The sequence below is a fragment of the Anser anser genome, assembly GCF_964211835.1.
Source record: "Anser anser genome assembly, chromosome: 3".
Lineage (NCBI taxonomy): Eukaryota > Metazoa > Chordata > Aves > Anseriformes > Anatidae > Anser > Anser anser.
In genome coordinates this window covers 94,841,056-94,857,896 of record NC_139722.1, presented here as the reverse complement: position 1 = coordinate 94,857,896, position 16,841 = coordinate 94,841,056, and the positions used below count along the sequence as shown (strand labels likewise).

Genomic DNA, 16,841 nt, shown 5'->3' with positions numbered 1-16,841 from the left:
ATGCCCTGGAAATTTATTTTCTAATTTTGATTGTTCTAGGTGGTGGAAAGACATCCTTGCTTGATGTGATAACCTGCCGCGATCACGGAGGCAAAATCAAGTCTGGACAAATCATGATCAATAACAAACCCTGCACTCCCCAGCTTGTTAAGAAATGCATTGCACACGTGCGGCAGGATGACCGACTGCTCCCCCACCTGACTGTCAGAGAAACGCTATTGTTCGTTGCCAAACTGCGCCTTCCAAAGTTTTTCTCAGACTCACAAAAAGAAAAAAGGGTAATTAAGCTGTTGGAAAAAAATAAAGTTGTCAAAAATGCATCTGACAGAAATTATCCAAGAGATCCTGTGTGCTTGGAGTCAGAACAGCTAATCTGGCTTTTTTTTTTATATATATATATATATGTAGATTATGAATTATAAAACTTTTTCCTTTTTCAAGATAGAAACCAGCAATTGTTCCAATGCTCACAAAAAATGACAATCTAGAGAAAGCATTGGAGAGGCTGAAAGAACTAAATTGCTGATCGCTGAGCATTTTTTAATGTTATCCCTAAAAATCAAGATTTGTTTTCAACTAGCTCTTGCTCAAATAGCACCAAAATATCCAGATGAATTTTAACTACGTCAACTATATTTTTTGGCTTGATCTGTGCACAAACGTGTCAAGAAACTGTTTTATCTCTGTTACCATTTGGATCCCCCCAGGTGGAAGATGTTATAGCAGAACTACGCTTGCGTCAGTGTGCAAACACGAGGGTAGGCAACGAATACCTCCGTGGTGTTTCAGGAGGCGAGAGACGGAGAGTGAGCATCGGTGTGCAGCTGCTCTGGAACCCAGGTGAGCAAAACCCTGGCAACTTCCTTGTGCCCACCACAAACCACTGGGGGAAAAGGGGAAGTTAGAGAAAATAGTAGGGTTCAAGAAAAAGTCATACACACACACTTCTCCAGACACTTAACGGATCTTGCATTACCCTCTGCAAGATGTTAACTCCCCATGGTAAAACCAGGCACAGTGACTGTGTGCTGGTCCATTTGCTTAAATCACAACTCTTGCTGATCAGAGATTATACTGTACTTATTACAGTCATGGTTCTATAAAAGGAGTGGTTCAGGAGCCAGCCCTCTTTCACTTCTGCCTATGCACAAGTACAGTGTTAACAAGGGAAGGTCATTTTCTTGGTAGCACAGGCACCCATTGTGGTCTTGTGCAACTCTGATGTGGCTGGCTCATGTCACAGGTGAACTAGAAATTTCTGTCATCTTCATTAGAAGCAAAAGACAAGGCTAAATCTACAGTTGCTTTTGCAGGAATGAATTCTCTATCTGCTCTTACATATATCAGCAGCACCAACAATCTTGGCTGAGCCTCTTGTTGAGCGAGATTTCCTATCAGCTCTTCTACCTCCACTGGGAAATGGATCTGAATATTGTTTGCTTATATAGAATTATACTTTTGCAAGTACAGGGAAAGCAGAAGCTTTTTTTTTTTTTGTAAGAAGTGATGCTCATGAATAGATGTGCTGGTACTGAAGTAAAAACATTATTAATTCTAGGGAAAATAAATAAAGATTTCTTTACCTTTCGAACATGCGTTATACCCCTCAGCACAGAAACTATGTCTGTGTACAGACACTGCCTTGCGCTGATTGAGGCCATTAAGTTCTTTGGCAACACAAACACTGCAAAATAACAAAACCCATTCAAATTTTTAGCAAGCAATAGCAAAACAAGAAAAATCCAAGCATATGCATGTGTCTAGGTATCTGGGTGTGAACAAGCATGAAGTAGCTTCTCCTCCCAATCCATGCTCTATATAAATTAATACTCTGAGGATTTACACATCAATAAGATCTAAATATCAATTAAATATATTTAATATAGATTAAAATATTTCAGTAGGCAGAATATACAACTATTACTATTGTATATTCACATACACTATTCACATTTGTATGGGCAAAGTGCAAGAACTGCCGAGTAAAACATGAATTTAATAAGGAGCCTAAATCTTCATTCCAGTGAAAATCAAAAACATTACTCTTGTTTCCAGTAGGACCAAGACAAAATTTAAAATAATTACTACATAGTCATTATGTTCAATATGATAGTGGAAGGAGGTTGCCATTGTTGAATATTATCTGATGTTGGTGTGAAATATACTTTGGACTTTTAAAAAAGGAATATAGCAGTGAGGTTTCATATGCTGATACCATATTTTCCAAATCAAACATGTTTTCCACAGCTAAACTTACTGTCTTTGGCAGGAATACTGATACTTGATGAACCCACATCTGGACTGGACAGTTTTACTGCACACAACCTCGTAATAACATTATCCAGACTGGCCAGAGGAAACAGATTAGTTCTTCTTTCACTGCATCAGCCCCGGTCAGATATCTTCCAGCTCTTTGATTTAGTTCTCCTGATGTCTTCTGGAGTCACCGTCTATTCTGGAACAGCCAAAGACATGGTCCAGTATTTCACAGAACTAGGCTATCCCTGCCCGAGGTACAGCAATCCTGCAGATTTCTATGGTTAGTATCAAGTACCGCCAAAGTACTGCCATAAAAAGAAGAAAAAAAAGAGGTTACTCAAAGTCATTTGCTCTCCTAAGTCTATCAGCTAACATTGACTTTTATTGACCATAACTGTCTTAGAAATGCCTTGTCACTGTCATCAATATTGTACTAAGTTCAGTTTTAAATATGATCCCCATTTGTCAATGCAGGAAACGTAGAAAATACGAGAGAAAAAAAATCAGTTTTAAATAATCCTCTTAATGTCAGGTGTAGCAACTCTTCTGAAAGTTTAACACACTTATTCCCATGTTTCAGCTGGTTGAAACTTTTACCCTCAGTGATAAAAGACATGCATGAACTGATCAGTTGCTTTCGTGCAGTCAGTTCTCTGAATTCTATTCAAGAAACATAGGAAGCCAGTTTCCCAGGGTGCGTAATCATACATGCCTTGAAGAGGAAATGAGAAAGGGGAGACTTGCCCAACAGAGCATAGGAAGGGAGAAAGAAAAAAAAATCCATAATAGTAATCTTTTGATTCCTCTTCTCAAAAAAAAAAAAATTAACTACATGGTTCTAAGTCCATTTTTTTTTTTTAAACATGCAAAGGGAATGTGGCCTTGTTAATGTAATGGCAGTAGTCTTTTACCCCTGAGGTTGGTTCAGTTCTTTCCTTCAGGTCTTTGCGTTCAGGTTGTTTAGGATGCCTTGTACAGACACCAATTACAATGCTCTGGAGTAACCTCTTTGGCTCTGCTTACGTGTCAGCCAGTGTCAGTTCTTATCAGAATGTCTATCAGCTATGCAGAGATAAACAGAAATTAATGTAAAGCCCAGCAAAGAGACCTTTGTCACCAACGTGGTTCAGAGCAGTCCTGCTCAGCTCAGCGCAGCCCTGGGTGGGGGGCCTTGCAGCACACCTGTATGGGAATGGAGCATTTGGGGCAGTCCTCAGAAGATGAACCCCTGTGACATGGAGGCAGGCGGGGATGAGAAAAGGAGGTGAAAGATCATTCAGTGCAATGCACTGCGCCACTACCCACAGGAAAGGCAGACAATATGGGCAGCAGGAATGTAGAAATGGAACAGGAGAGCTGAGGATGCCACAGCAAGGAGGAGGACCTGAAGGTAATGCACAAGTGCTGGCAGCGTGGTGAGTAAGAGAAACAGGAGAGTGTCAGAATGAGAGAAGTAAGGCAGGTTACAACTCATTTCTCTGATGGACCCCTGCTGAAATGTGGCTTAATGGAGATGGTCAGCTCAACGTAAGGAGTTACCAAATGCACAGAGATAATTCTCCCAGAAAGCGTCTGCGAAGTATCAGGTAGTGGTGCTCTACACTGATGCTCAGCACTGGAAAACACCACTGTTAGTTTAGATTTTAAAAAATAATTTGTTTAAAAAAAAAGCTAAGAGAACTACTGTTGCTGCTACCATGTTTTCCTTGGGTAATATTCTTCTTAAGCTCTCAGTATCTACCTAAAATAACTGATAAAGTTTTAACTGTTGTAGCCTAATGCATGCACGCAGCTCATACTGTCTGTTCATGATATAATCTCTGATTCTAAACCCATCATAAAGTTATCACATCTGTAGCTTATGGACTTATGTCAAATAATGTCTTGCAGTTGATTTGGCCAGCATTGATAAACAGACTGCAGAAAAGGAGATAGAGAGCCGAAAAAGAGCAAATATTCTTGCCAGCTTGTTCCTAGAAAAAATCAAGAATTTTGATGATTTCTTATGGAAAATTAATGAAGAAGACGACAATGTTGTGAACACAGTCAGCCAAAAAAGGTGAAGAAAAGAATATCATATGGCAGATCTGGAATAACTGCTACAACCTTGGCTAATTTCTTTTTTTTTTTCCCCTCCATTTTCTTTTGTACAGCTCCCATATAAAATCAGAAGAGGCTATCCACATGCCTTACTATTCAAGTGACCAGTTACCAGGTGTCTTAAGGCAGTTCACTGTATTATTAAGGTAACCTTATCTCCATAAACAACTTTGTATCACATTCATTTGCATTTTAATGCATTAAGAAGCACAAAATGTGAATTGAGCGCGTGCTGAAAGCACACACCTAGCACTACTAGCCCTAGGCCTGAGTGAGCCATGGAGCTGAGGTGTTGCTATACCAGCTCACCCCAGGCTTCTGAGCAGGGTGACAGTCAGATGTCCAGCCCCTTGCTTTCTGCCCCAGGGCTCCTTCCAGACAAAAACCACCTCCAGCTCACACTGGTGCGATCCTGCACCTTCAGGCAGCAGCAGCAGGAGCCTCCAGGCTCAGAAATGTGCATCCCAGTTTCGGGTACTGCCCTTCTGATCTCCACACACACACACCAAAGCGCAGTGACTGAACCCTCAGCAAGCCCAGACAGCCATGTGGCAGGCCCAGGTGCTGCCATCCTCACAGCTCTGCCTCGATTTGAAGCCAGGAGGCTTCACTGAGTATAACCAGCATGGATGGATAGTGGTAGCTGGGTTTCATGCTTGTGTTCTCAAAAGAAATATAACCAACTGGTTTAATACACGTAGAACAGCACTGACAGTATCATCTAGTACTAGTGTATACTATAGGCCCTTAGCAAAGAGACTTTAGCTGAAATAATTGCTTCTGTGTCTTCAAAATGAGATCTTCCAGCCCCCACGACCTTCAAGCTTTCAGCATTTCAGACCTGAAAAAGTAGGCCACTACAGATGCTCAGAAGCTTTGATTAAATAAAATCATGTTCAGAACTGGACAAACTCCCAACATACTCAAAGTCAGCAATTCCACAAACTGCTGTTAGCAGAGCACTTGGGGCAATATATCCGAATATATCTAGCATTAGTAAGGACTATACCTTATGGTCAATGTTGCTGTTTTCCAGTCGTCAAGTCTCCAATGACTTCAGAGATCTTCCAACACTACTAGTCCATGGAGTTGAGGCCCTCATCATGTCATTGTTAATTGGATTTTTGTACTATGGCCATGGAGAAAGCGGACTCTCTATTCGTGACACAACAGCACTGTTGTACATGATAGGTGCACTAATCCCATTCACGGTGATTTTGGATGTCATTGCCAAATGTAAGCGTGAGCTTTATTGTAAATGTTTAAGTAATCAAAATCAGAGAATTCTCAAATCAATGAAAAATTATGTTTATAAATGCAACTCTATGATGAAATCAACCTGTTTGTTTCTACCCTGCAGGTCATTCAGAAAGAGCTATGCTTTATCAAGACTTGGAAAATGGAATGTATTCTGTTAGCCCATACTTCTTTGCTAAGGTAATTGGTTTTGATGCCAGGAAATACACACAGATGGCTTAAAAAATATTCCAAAGCCTTGCTGTATAAATAATTGCATTTGCATTAGACTTCTGCTGTTGTGTCTGCCAGCTAAAGCTATCATTCTTGCTTCCTTGGTGTTAATTGATTAAACCTCACTCTACTTTATATCTGTTGCCATATGTCATGGCTGACATCCATGAGGTTGTTTGGCCAAAATTTGGGAATTCTGAAAGTCATATTTGGTGGTTTCATCACCAAATCATCACATTTATGTACCTGAATGTTTCATTAGCTGAAACATCTTTGAAGGTTTGATTATGTCTTGATCTATAAAACAGAATATGTATATTAAATGCTACAACAAAAGTAAAATAGAAATGACAAAATGCTAACTATGAGATTTCCAGTAGTTGTTCGGGCCTGTACTGATCAGAGAGAAACAACTGTATTAAGTGTATGAAGAGCTAGATTTCCTGGAAACAAATTAGAACTTAAGAAAAATTACATTCTCTTTTTTTCACAAGGGTTTAGAAGAATCCCTTCTTTGTGATGTTGCCACTGAGAGATGAGTTCTGCCTGCCATGGCATCTGTAATTTAGGTTTCCATTTCTGCACAAGATTTTAAATGCTTATTAGTGGTTGCCAGAGAAAAATATTCTTTGCATTGTGTCACAAAAATTGCACATTATTCATAGAGGAATCGATGTAATTTGTTACAACCTTAGTATTAGAGGATAGTAGCAACTTTTTTTGGAAAAAATAATCATAATACTACATATATATGTATATACACACATCTACATATATATGTATGTATAATTGATATATGCAGACATCCATATAGTGTGTATATATATATTTTTATATATACTGTATATATATATGCACACATATAAATAAATATTTATGTTCAGATATTTGAGAAAATCCAAAACATATTCATGTTTTTACAATGAGTTACGAAGTTACTAACTGGACTGCCTTTGGGACAAAGTGGGGAAGTGACCAACAGCCTATTTCAAATTTCATCTCACGCTAGGTTCCACCAAATTTGTACAAAATGTACGCTTACAGTGGGTCAGTAACAGTATTACTGCTCTCAAGCTTACCATTTCTTTGGGAAATTCTCTTAAATGCTTAGAAACTGCCAAAACCATAACAAAATATGACATCCAATCTGTAACAAGAAGCATATCAATTCAACAGTTACAGGAATTATCATAACTAGGGAAAAAAATTAGCAAGGATTTCCATCTCTGTTGTTACTGAAAACAACCAAAGGGGAGATGATTGTATTCCAAGGGATTATTTCCCGAAGTTTTTCTAAACAGTCCATAAGTACATTAAGGGGGCATCTCAGAAGGTTTTGTGATTATTGCTTAATATATATATATTTTTTTCCCCTCCTTTCTGAACAGATTTTGGGGGAACTCCCTGAGCACTGTGCTTTTGTTTTAATTTATGGGGTTCCCATCTATTGGCTGGCAAACCTCATGCCTGAACCAGAGCATTTCCTGCTGAACTTCCTCTCAGTGTGGCTGGCTGTGTATTGTGCCCGCGTGATGGCACTTTGGGTGGCAGCACTGTTGCCAACCTTACAGCTCTCAGCTTTCTTTGGCAACGTCCTTTTCACATCATTCTACCTGAGTGGTGGTTTTGTGGTAAGCCTGGAAAACCTCTGGACAGGTAAGACAATCCTCCCACTGCCCCTCCAAATGAAAATGTTGATGGCTTTCATCAGCAATTGTTTGTAGTGAGGCTGAGTCCCATACAAGAAAACTCTCTTTTATTCCCACCTTTGCAATATCTTCATGGATAGTGACAGTGGAGTTCATTTTACATTAGTGTCCCCCTGTGAAACTGAGGTAACAGTAAGCTTGGTCGAAAAAGCACTAATTAAAGTCTGAATTGGTCCCTACATTATTCATTAATAAGTTATATTCAGTAGATGAAGATCTTCAGTAGAAGAACTCCAGTTGATAATGGGAGTCTGATAGATACAAGTTCTCCCCTAATTTTCCATCTTCATGTAATAATATAGGGTATATCTGCCATTTTGTCTAGTAATAAACTATCATACATTCACAGCCTTTGGTTGTCAAGAAGTTAGACAAACCTGTTATATTTGGCAGCAAGACGGAAATTTGCTTATTTATATGATTTTTTCTGACTCTTTTTCCAGTTCCATTTTGGGTTTCTAAAGTGTCTTTTCTAAGATGGAATTTCCAAGGCATGATGCAAATTCAGTTCACCGAATCCAAATATGAAATGACTGTTGGAAACGTTACTCTTCAAATTCCAGGAAAACTTGTAAGTCACTCTCTAATGAAAATCTTGATAATTAACTAGAAAAAAAAAAAATTGTCAGTTCCTAATTTTTCTTTTGTGTGGTTACAGGTAGTTAAGTCTATGGGCCTGGATTCACAGCCTCTCTACGTAAGCTATCTCATCCTTGGTGGCAATATTATTGGTTTCCTGCTTTTATACTACTTATCATTGAGATTCATCAAGCAAAAATCAAACCAAGACTGGTAACAGCAAGACAGGCAGATGGGGCAGCAGGCTACAGCACCCCTTGCAAGAAAACATGGCAAGCCCAAAGTTTGCTTTTGGTAACCCTTGCGAACGCACTGGGAGAGAAGATACCTGCTGAGTTCCGCTGTACGAAGCGAGTCCGGTTCGCCACAGGATGGCAGCAGAATACCAGGAGTTGGAAGCCAGGTTGTGCTCCTCCACTCAGACAAATCGTGATAAAATTGAGACTTTAACATGGTGGTTTTTCTATTATTTTTTTTAATTTGTTTGTTTGGTGTACAGTTTTATGTGTGACACCTATATGCACTAGCTGCACCTTGAAATATTCTGAGCTATGGGTTACCAATTTAAAAGGACCGATCCCACGTTGTAATAGCTGATGTTCTAGGTCACAGTCTTTGAATGCGTAGCAATCACATACTTAACCAGAAGATCTCTAAGAGAAGTAGAATCAGCACACACAAAACACTACTTTCTGCAACGCGTATTCTGCATTCACTACTCATAAGAAGGAAAGCAACATAAATTTCACTGAAGCTTTGTGAAAACATGCGTGGATGAAAAACCAGTATTAGTTATTCTGTGTTGTTTCTAATTGCTTATGTGTTTAAAGACTTTACCTTTGTGTTCCAGTTAGATGCTGTTGATGCCCAAAATAATCTATACAGTGAGAAAGTACTTTTTTTTTGTTTTAAACAGGTAATTTTATCTTACCTTTTTGGATCTATTATTAAATTATAAATACACACAAACTGATTATCAATCACATCTTTCTCTGTGATATTACTAGTCATAGCAATTTGCCAGTTTTGGTAGAAATACCAAAACTGCCCACCCAGTAATTAAAAATCTAATGGTGCAACCTCTGAAATGCTTGTACTTATGCACCTTCTTAAGTTCACCCATAAGACACAAATGCTCAGAAAATTCATATTAGTAACTAGATAGCTGTAATTCACACACAGTCATAGTAAGTACACGTGCAAATTAGATGTACAGTTGTTAAAAATATTTTATAAGATTAGCTTGATTTTAAACATTTGGTTGCATATCTCTGTGCTTATATGCATCAAAAAAGCAAAGCACATCATTAAATGGAAGTAGAATAGATATGTTGCACACAGTGGAAAACTCCTAGTGCTATGGACCATGGATATGGGATACTTATGTAAATCCTCTTTTATTTATTTTTTAAAGAAGAAATTAAAATGAAAGAACATAAAAGTTGAATTATTTCCATTTGGCAAGCAGGGCTGCCACACTGCTTTCCACAGGATCCACGGGGTAATAAATTCCCAGGAAGACCCCAGTCTAAAGATGTTAAGCAGGTCTGATAAAATAACAGATTCAGCCCCAGGCAGCAGCAGGAGTCCAAAGCACTTCAAGGTTTTTCTGAGGTGAATTCAACCATTTCTTCCTGGTTGTGCTGCATTTGATTTGGAAGAATATGCTTGATCTGATCCTAGTGCCATTTTGAAATTATCAGATTTTCATTGCCTTTTAATGGCAAAGCCAATTCTTTCAGTCCAATTCAGCATCATTAAATTGTCAGAGTAGCAGCTTCCTGTTTGATTCTTAATTATTCCTTTTTATTATATTTAAGACACTTAATTTTTTAAAGTGGTTTACTCTTCTTTGTAATGATCTGTTGTGATTAGAATCTCTTTTATATTACACTGAAGTTTTAAGGGTATATATTGGTACTTCTAGTCTAAACCTCTATTTTCAAGGTATTTAGAGGATTAAATTCTAGGCTGACTCTCTGTTGTGAATTCACTTTGATGTTTAATAAAAAAAAGGAGAGACACAATGGGAGAAATTAAAGACATAAGGGACAGCTCTGAATTTTAGGGGCATATTGTCATGCACAGAAATCTTCAGGCATCTAGATAAGAATATACCATAGCCTTAACTTTGAATTTCCTTCCTTTTGTGAAATTAGTCAGGCTGCTGACATTACTTAAACAGCCTTTTTCAATTTAAAATTCCACCCTCTTAACATTATGCAGCAGGACCAAACGGTGTGAGTGTTTCAGAGGTGGTGTTATGACAAGGGTAGATATATACATAATGGGGACGTGAGTTGTGAGCCTAGGAACAGCCATCTTATGGAGTGTAGGAAGAGCTATCATAGGATGTGGCCAGGCCTGTGTTTACACAGAAAAAGCTCATATTCTATATACTACAATTACTTCAGCACACTGCCTGCGATCATATCTTGTTTCTTGATGCCTAGAGATGGGGAATGTAGGCTGTGATTATTGTTACAGGCTTTAGCAATAAGAAGATAGGAGCCTTGAAATACCAGCAATTAGCATTCATATCTAACAATAGCATGCCGTGGGGCTGTGTACAGGGAAGAGCAATGGGAAGAGTGGGCGGGTGACACACAACCTGCCCCACTCGCACTCCCAGGAGTTGAAAAATGCTACAGGTTTAGGGGAATTATGCACTTCTCCGGGGGTGAAGATTATGCCGTAGGCTTTGGCCTCTATGTTCCTGTCCTGCTCCACACTAGTTGTGTGCAGAAAAGGTTTCACACTTCAACAGCAGAGCTGTTGCAAGAACAAGTGGTCAGTGAGGGATGGAAATCTTCCTGAGAGTTCTAACAAAAGCTGAATGCCATAATTTCAGCACAGTTTGCTTTCCAAATTTCAGGGTAGCCATTCTTTTTCCTTAGATTCCCCTATGTCAGTAGAAGCTGTGTGTCCCCCTCCCTATGCTTTCTGTGTCAGGAAAACCAAAATTAAAGCAGTCTCTAAAGAGACTACAGATCACAAGCAAAACCATACACGAAACTCACAGTACTATCTGTTCCTCACATGACGACATTTAGTTTGCTACATCCCAAGAAACGCGGTGAGTCAGTTTTCACATCCAAAGAGCGCGCAACCTGCCAGCCTGGCGATGCCACAGCTCCAAGGCCTCCCCTGCTACCAGCTCTGCTCTCCTGCATCCTGCCTGGGTAGGTTTGGAAGAGGTCTCCTCAGCTCTGAGTCACGGCCTCTGCAGCTGAAGGCAACTGAGTCAACACAAAACCGACGTCGAAGTGACACCGCATTCGACTGGTGACAGATCCCAGGTTGCTTTGCCCAACTGCTCTTGAATTGCCCAGTGCATGACCTGGTCACAGCGGGCCACTGGGTTTCAGTCTGCACACACATCAGAAGTGTGAATAGGAGCATCAAATGCTGGCAACAAGGTACATCAAATTCAGAATAAAACAAAGAAATGTGTTGGTTGTATGGATGTCATAAAAATAAACCCGCATGTGGACAACAGAACTCATGCATTGGTACAACACTTCTGTGTACTAGAGGTGTTGTCTTCTCTATAAAGAGATAGATAATAACAATGGTTTTATTACTTAAAATATTTCAAGTAACTTTCAGTAACAGCAGGAGTGGTGGGAAGTTCTTCCCCCACCTCCTCTCCAAGTTTGTGCAGCCTCTCCAGCTGGCAAATTGGACGATCTTTCTTAGCACTGCAAAGCGGGTTATGGAAGCACTGCTTTGCATGTTGGCTCCTGGGTTGTGGCAGTCCTCCAAAATACTTCTAACTCGTCAGTTGAAAAGGACTAGCTTTCAGTCTGCCTAAGCCAAATTAATAAGTAGCTGTTGAAAGTTTCATCCCTTATTTGTTCGTTGCAAAACGCATTCAGAAATGCTAAATCAGTAACAAGTATCAATAGCCATCCATTTTTATTTAAACCACCACCACCACAAAAAACAGACCACCACAAAATGCCTAAAAAAAAAAATCACAGAGAACATGCTACGCACGGAGAACCTATCAGTAAGAAATTACAGGTATCGGTATGTCCACTTGGACCAGAAATAACAAACCTTCCCAGCTTTAGCGACAATGATTAATTTTAATGGCAGTAGACAAGAAACAGTGTACATGGAGCTCTGTGGCATGCTGCTTTTTTCCCCCCTCTGAGAGCCAAGACAAGCCCTTCATATGTTAGCAGCTATTAATTAAGGCAACAATGTTTAAGCAGTGGGTTGAGGTAATTTTAAAACTGCTTAACCCTTTTAAGAACTGATGAGCTTTAAAAAGCATGTGTGTAGCTGCATGTGTTGTAATCATATATATAGACGTAGAGATATCCATATGGTTAGATTACATATCTACCTATATATATACACAAATAAAATGCAGATGGACAGCTCAATTTTTTTTCCGCAAGGAATATTTAGAAAGCAGTTCAGATCCATAACTTACGAAAACGTTGTTGCCAATTTATGTAATTAATTATAAAACTAATTATTGATCATTTTCTCACTAAATCAAACATGGTTTTATTTCAAATTGCAAAATCTGTTGGGAATACTGTGCTTTCATGGCCCCAACTCAATACATTTAATGTTTCCAGTGCCAAGAAACTGCAATTTAACAGACTCCCCCCTCAATCTTCACCTCATGGCTCCAGAACAAGCGTCTACCTTCAACAACACATTCGGATTTTTTGCTCCTTTTAAAGCATCTAATCAGAGTCACTCATATTTTGCTAACATTACTAAGCATGTGTCAATACCACTTCTGCTTCACTTATATTTCTCACATTTAAGGAGTGGGTTAAATGTTGGCCAGAATTCACATAGTGAGGAAAAAATGAAACCACTTGCATCAAAAAAAAAAAAGTGTATTTTGTACATGAGCAAATAAGCCCACAGTATAGTCATCGACTGCTACTGCACTGGGTTTTCAAGCAAATGCACTGAAACTGGAAATCTATGAAATTCACAACTAGGCAAAAGCATGAAGTAGAGAACAAGTCGCTTTCAAAGAACTGCCAGTGCTTTGTGATGCTAATACAAGGCACCAGTTAACACGGTCATTCCTCGAGACGTTATCTTTGCTTACTTTCATTTACTGGGGGAAGTTTAGAAAACAACTACAGAAACTTTTATGACAGAAAAGACGTCATGTTTCATCAAAAAAGGCAGAAGGAGAAAGAAACGTAGCACCTCTGATCTGCCATTCCAGCCTCAGCCAGCAGCTCTTCCCTGACCCCGGACCAAGGCAAACACCTGCCCTCTCACCATGCAAGTCGTGATGCTACGGGGTGCCCTAAAAGAACCACGTGTTATCCCATTGACTGCTTTCCGACAAACACCCGCATCATTTACCTCTCGCTCTTAAAATAGCTGATCGCTTTGTGGCAGTGCTTCAACTAGCTGAAGGAAGGCAGAAAGCCAGAAAACAGCGCTCCAAAGAGCCAACAATAAAACGTGCTGCTCAAACTCTGCAAACCAGGATGTGTGCTGTCCTAATGAGCTGACACTCAGATTTCCAGGTGGGACTGCTCTGCAGGTTTAGCATGCCCTTAAAACCATCCCTGAATACAAACTTTTTGCCCCGCAGTCCCCAGCAATACAGGCATGATTTGCTGTCCCCCGCTGAGCTGCAGGGGCACCGTCCCGCCACCCCATGGTAATTCTGAGCGTGCATCACAGGTTACAGCCGCTTCCCTGCCTCCCTGGTGAGCCCCCATCTCCTATGACCAATCTTGTAAAAAATAATAATAATAATAATAATAAAAAAATAAAAGCCTTTTGGCCAAGTGTTACTGCTACCTAGAAAAGCGCACATTCTGGTTACAGTGGAGCTCAACACCGCCAAATGCTTTGGACACACATGCTTCAGATTTTCCCCTTCCAAAAGAGACAAAAGAAAGGTGAATGAATATTTAGCTTCGTATACTTCAGAGGGAATTTCTCAGTGCTTTTGCATCAAAAAACGCATTGCAGCTTTGTAGTACACGTTCAGTGCCGGGCGCACGACAAATTTCCACTGAAAAACCCCGTGTACATGACTGACAATAGTAAAGCCACAAATTACCGTAATTTTATGCCCCCTGCAGCTAGTGGTATAAAACATAGTTTTCAACCTTGTTTTTACTTGCTGAATTTAGACAAATTTATGTTATTGATGACAGTGAAAAAGACACTCAGATGCAGAAATTGCATTCCTAGGCATAAAAACAATTTGGAGCTCAATATTTTACAGGTGCTACAGATGAAAAATATGGATGTCATTAAAACCATAAAGAAAAGATGAAATTGATTTTTTTTTTAATGAATTTAACACTGTACACACACATATATATTCAGCTAGATCAGGGCTTTTTTTTCCTCTCCATGGAATGTTGAACAGGTAATCAGCTGTGACTTGTGGTATTACCAGCTCTCTCTCTGAACGTAAATGTTTGAAATACAGGCTAAGTCAACAAAATCACGAAGGAAAGCAAAAGCCTTGTTTAAGCAAAGCTTGCAGATCTATGGCTCGTAATGGATTTTCCAATGAGCACACACTTTCTATCCTATTTCAGATTTTTAGAGTGTAATTTTATTTACAGAGCATTCTGAAGGCCCTAAAAATTGATGGCTAAGGATGATTTACAGTTAAGCTAACCTCCACACATGAACTATTCGAGCTGTTAGCTAAACTAATCAGAGGGAAATCCCAGGAAACCGTGCAAGTAACAAGGGCAATGGTTTATTTGTGTTTTATGTAGGAAGTGTTTCTAGTGTTTCAACAACTGCCAAGAGGTTTGTGGCTACCACTGCAGACAACTGCAATTCTACAGATACCACTGCTTTACTACAGTGTTATACGGATAATCATCACGAGACACTGGGAAGCATTAGCCAATTGTAGTATAGAGGGTGAAGAGTATCAAAGAGAAGCCTTGCATTAATAGTTTTATCTAAAAGCAGCACGGTGTAGAACTCCCATCTATAGCAGGTACTGCGTAAGACAGTTTTTATTATCTCATTTTTGTAATTAGAGGAAACACTGAAAACTCAAACCGCAGCCATCCACATTTGCTCTTATTTCTATACCTAATGGAAAACCCAGAACTTTGTGTTTGTAGCTGAGGATCTGCATGCTCATACTTTGAAAGACATCCTTGGATTAAATTGCAGTCCAGTTGGAGCCACTAACTTCAAAGGAGATTAGGTTTCCTATGATTATTGATTCCCAAAAGCACTGGCAAGACACCAGAAGCTGTAACCAGTCTGGAAGGGTAATCTCTTTTTGCATTGACTTTACACAGAAATTACGAGAACAATTTTAAGAGAAGCAGAGAGATCTTTACCAAAAAGGCTAAAATCAATGGCAGACCAGCTTTCTCTTACCTGCTCACTTTTTCACCTTTACTGCAACAATATGCTGGTGCTGGAAATTGGCCTTTCCTTCTAGATGCTGATAGATCTCTGAAAAATCACTGAATAGCAAAACCTCCTGGTCACGTTCATCACTCCTATCACTTCCTCCTAAGCTGTGTTCCTGGAGTGTCTGGAAGTATCACACCTTTAAGAAAAGCAATAAAGACGGTGGTGCTCTGGTGAACACATTTCCAGACTATTTCTCTGTCAATATGTGCACTTGGTGCACCTACCATCACTGCTGTGATCCTACCTTCTTACTGTAAACTGCAGATGGATTCCTGCTGACTCAGGCACTCGATCTATAAAAACCTTTTGAGCTGCTGCTGCCAAAGATGCAATGACTTCAGCTACTCAATTTTCAACAGTGGGTACACATTACGAGACTCTACAGACAGCTACTAACCCACCAAGCTTGATTTCTTTCTATAGAAAAGGGTCTTGGGAGACAGCAAGTTGAACAAACTGTTTTAGTAGATAAAGACAGAAATACAGCATATAATTATCATGCTTTAAAATGACTGTATTAGTAGTTAACAGAGAAACTTTTTCCATGCTGAGCTTAAAAAAAAACCAACAAACCAACAAAAAGCAGCCTCCTCCTGCCCAGTCTCAAGGGAAGGTGGAGGAAAGCGAGCCCGTAACGTGGCACAGGAGCAACGTGAAGCGATCTCAACTCAAGCAGCAAGCTTTTTCCAGTCCTCTCAGCCCCAATCAGGACGTGCTGGTATGCAAACACGTACGTGCTCACACAGCTTGCTTTCTCCAGTAACATGTCGGGTCAGTTCACGTCAGCACGCAACCAGCTCCCCAGGGAGCCCCCCAGAGAAGCGCGCTTCCATCTCCCAGCCACCACACCTGCTCCGAGTCCTGCACAACTCCAGTTACCCAGTGGCAAATACTTCTTTTCTGCTTTAAAGGGATAAGTGCTACGGTCAGAATGACAGAGGAAGTTTTGTAACTGGTCTAATAAGTCACCGTGACAAGTTTGCAGGACTGCCATTCTGCATTTTGTCATCTCGCAGGTTTCCTTCTTTGAATACGAAGAAAGAAATAGTGAAGCTGCCTACCTATTTGGTGAAGAAAAAACTAACCTTCTAAACTTGGCTCTTCGTGCTTGAAATGTCGGAGTCTCACAGCACGCCGATGCACAAGAAATATTTCAAGTGTATTCTAGATGAGATGGCACAAATGCCGATTCTGCAAAAACCTTCCCAGTAAAACACCTTTTCAGACCAAAGTGACTGTGTCCCAGGGTGGCATCAATCCCTCATTTTAAAGACAGGAGAGACTCTAGTCCTCTGTGTAATCATTCCTTAGTTGTATGTG

At 39.9% G+C, this 16,841-nt stretch overlaps 1 protein-coding gene across 1 annotated transcript in view; it reads left to right on the top strand.

The window, feature by feature from the left end:
• Positions 1-9,086, top strand: part of DYNC2LI1 (dynein cytoplasmic 2 light intermediate chain 1) — a 52,259-nt gene extending 43,173 nt beyond the window's left edge. Inside the window, exons 15-24 of the mRNA XM_083829118.1 lie at positions 40-278; positions 708-840; positions 2,270-2,539; positions 4,150-4,318; positions 4,413-4,505; positions 5,396-5,595; positions 5,720-5,796; positions 7,218-7,485; positions 7,982-8,109; positions 8,197-9,086. Coding sequence (XP_083685244.1) covers positions 40-278; positions 708-840; positions 2,270-2,539; positions 4,150-4,318; positions 4,413-4,505; positions 5,396-5,595; positions 5,720-5,796; positions 7,218-7,485; positions 7,982-8,109; positions 8,197-8,334 — 1,715 coding nt within the window. The 3' untranslated portion in view covers positions 8,335-9,086. The remainder of the gene's footprint in view (positions 1-39; positions 279-707; positions 841-2,269; positions 2,540-4,149; positions 4,319-4,412; positions 4,506-5,395; positions 5,596-5,719; positions 5,797-7,217; positions 7,486-7,981; positions 8,110-8,196) is intronic.
• Positions 9,087-16,841: the final 7,755 nt, after the last annotated feature.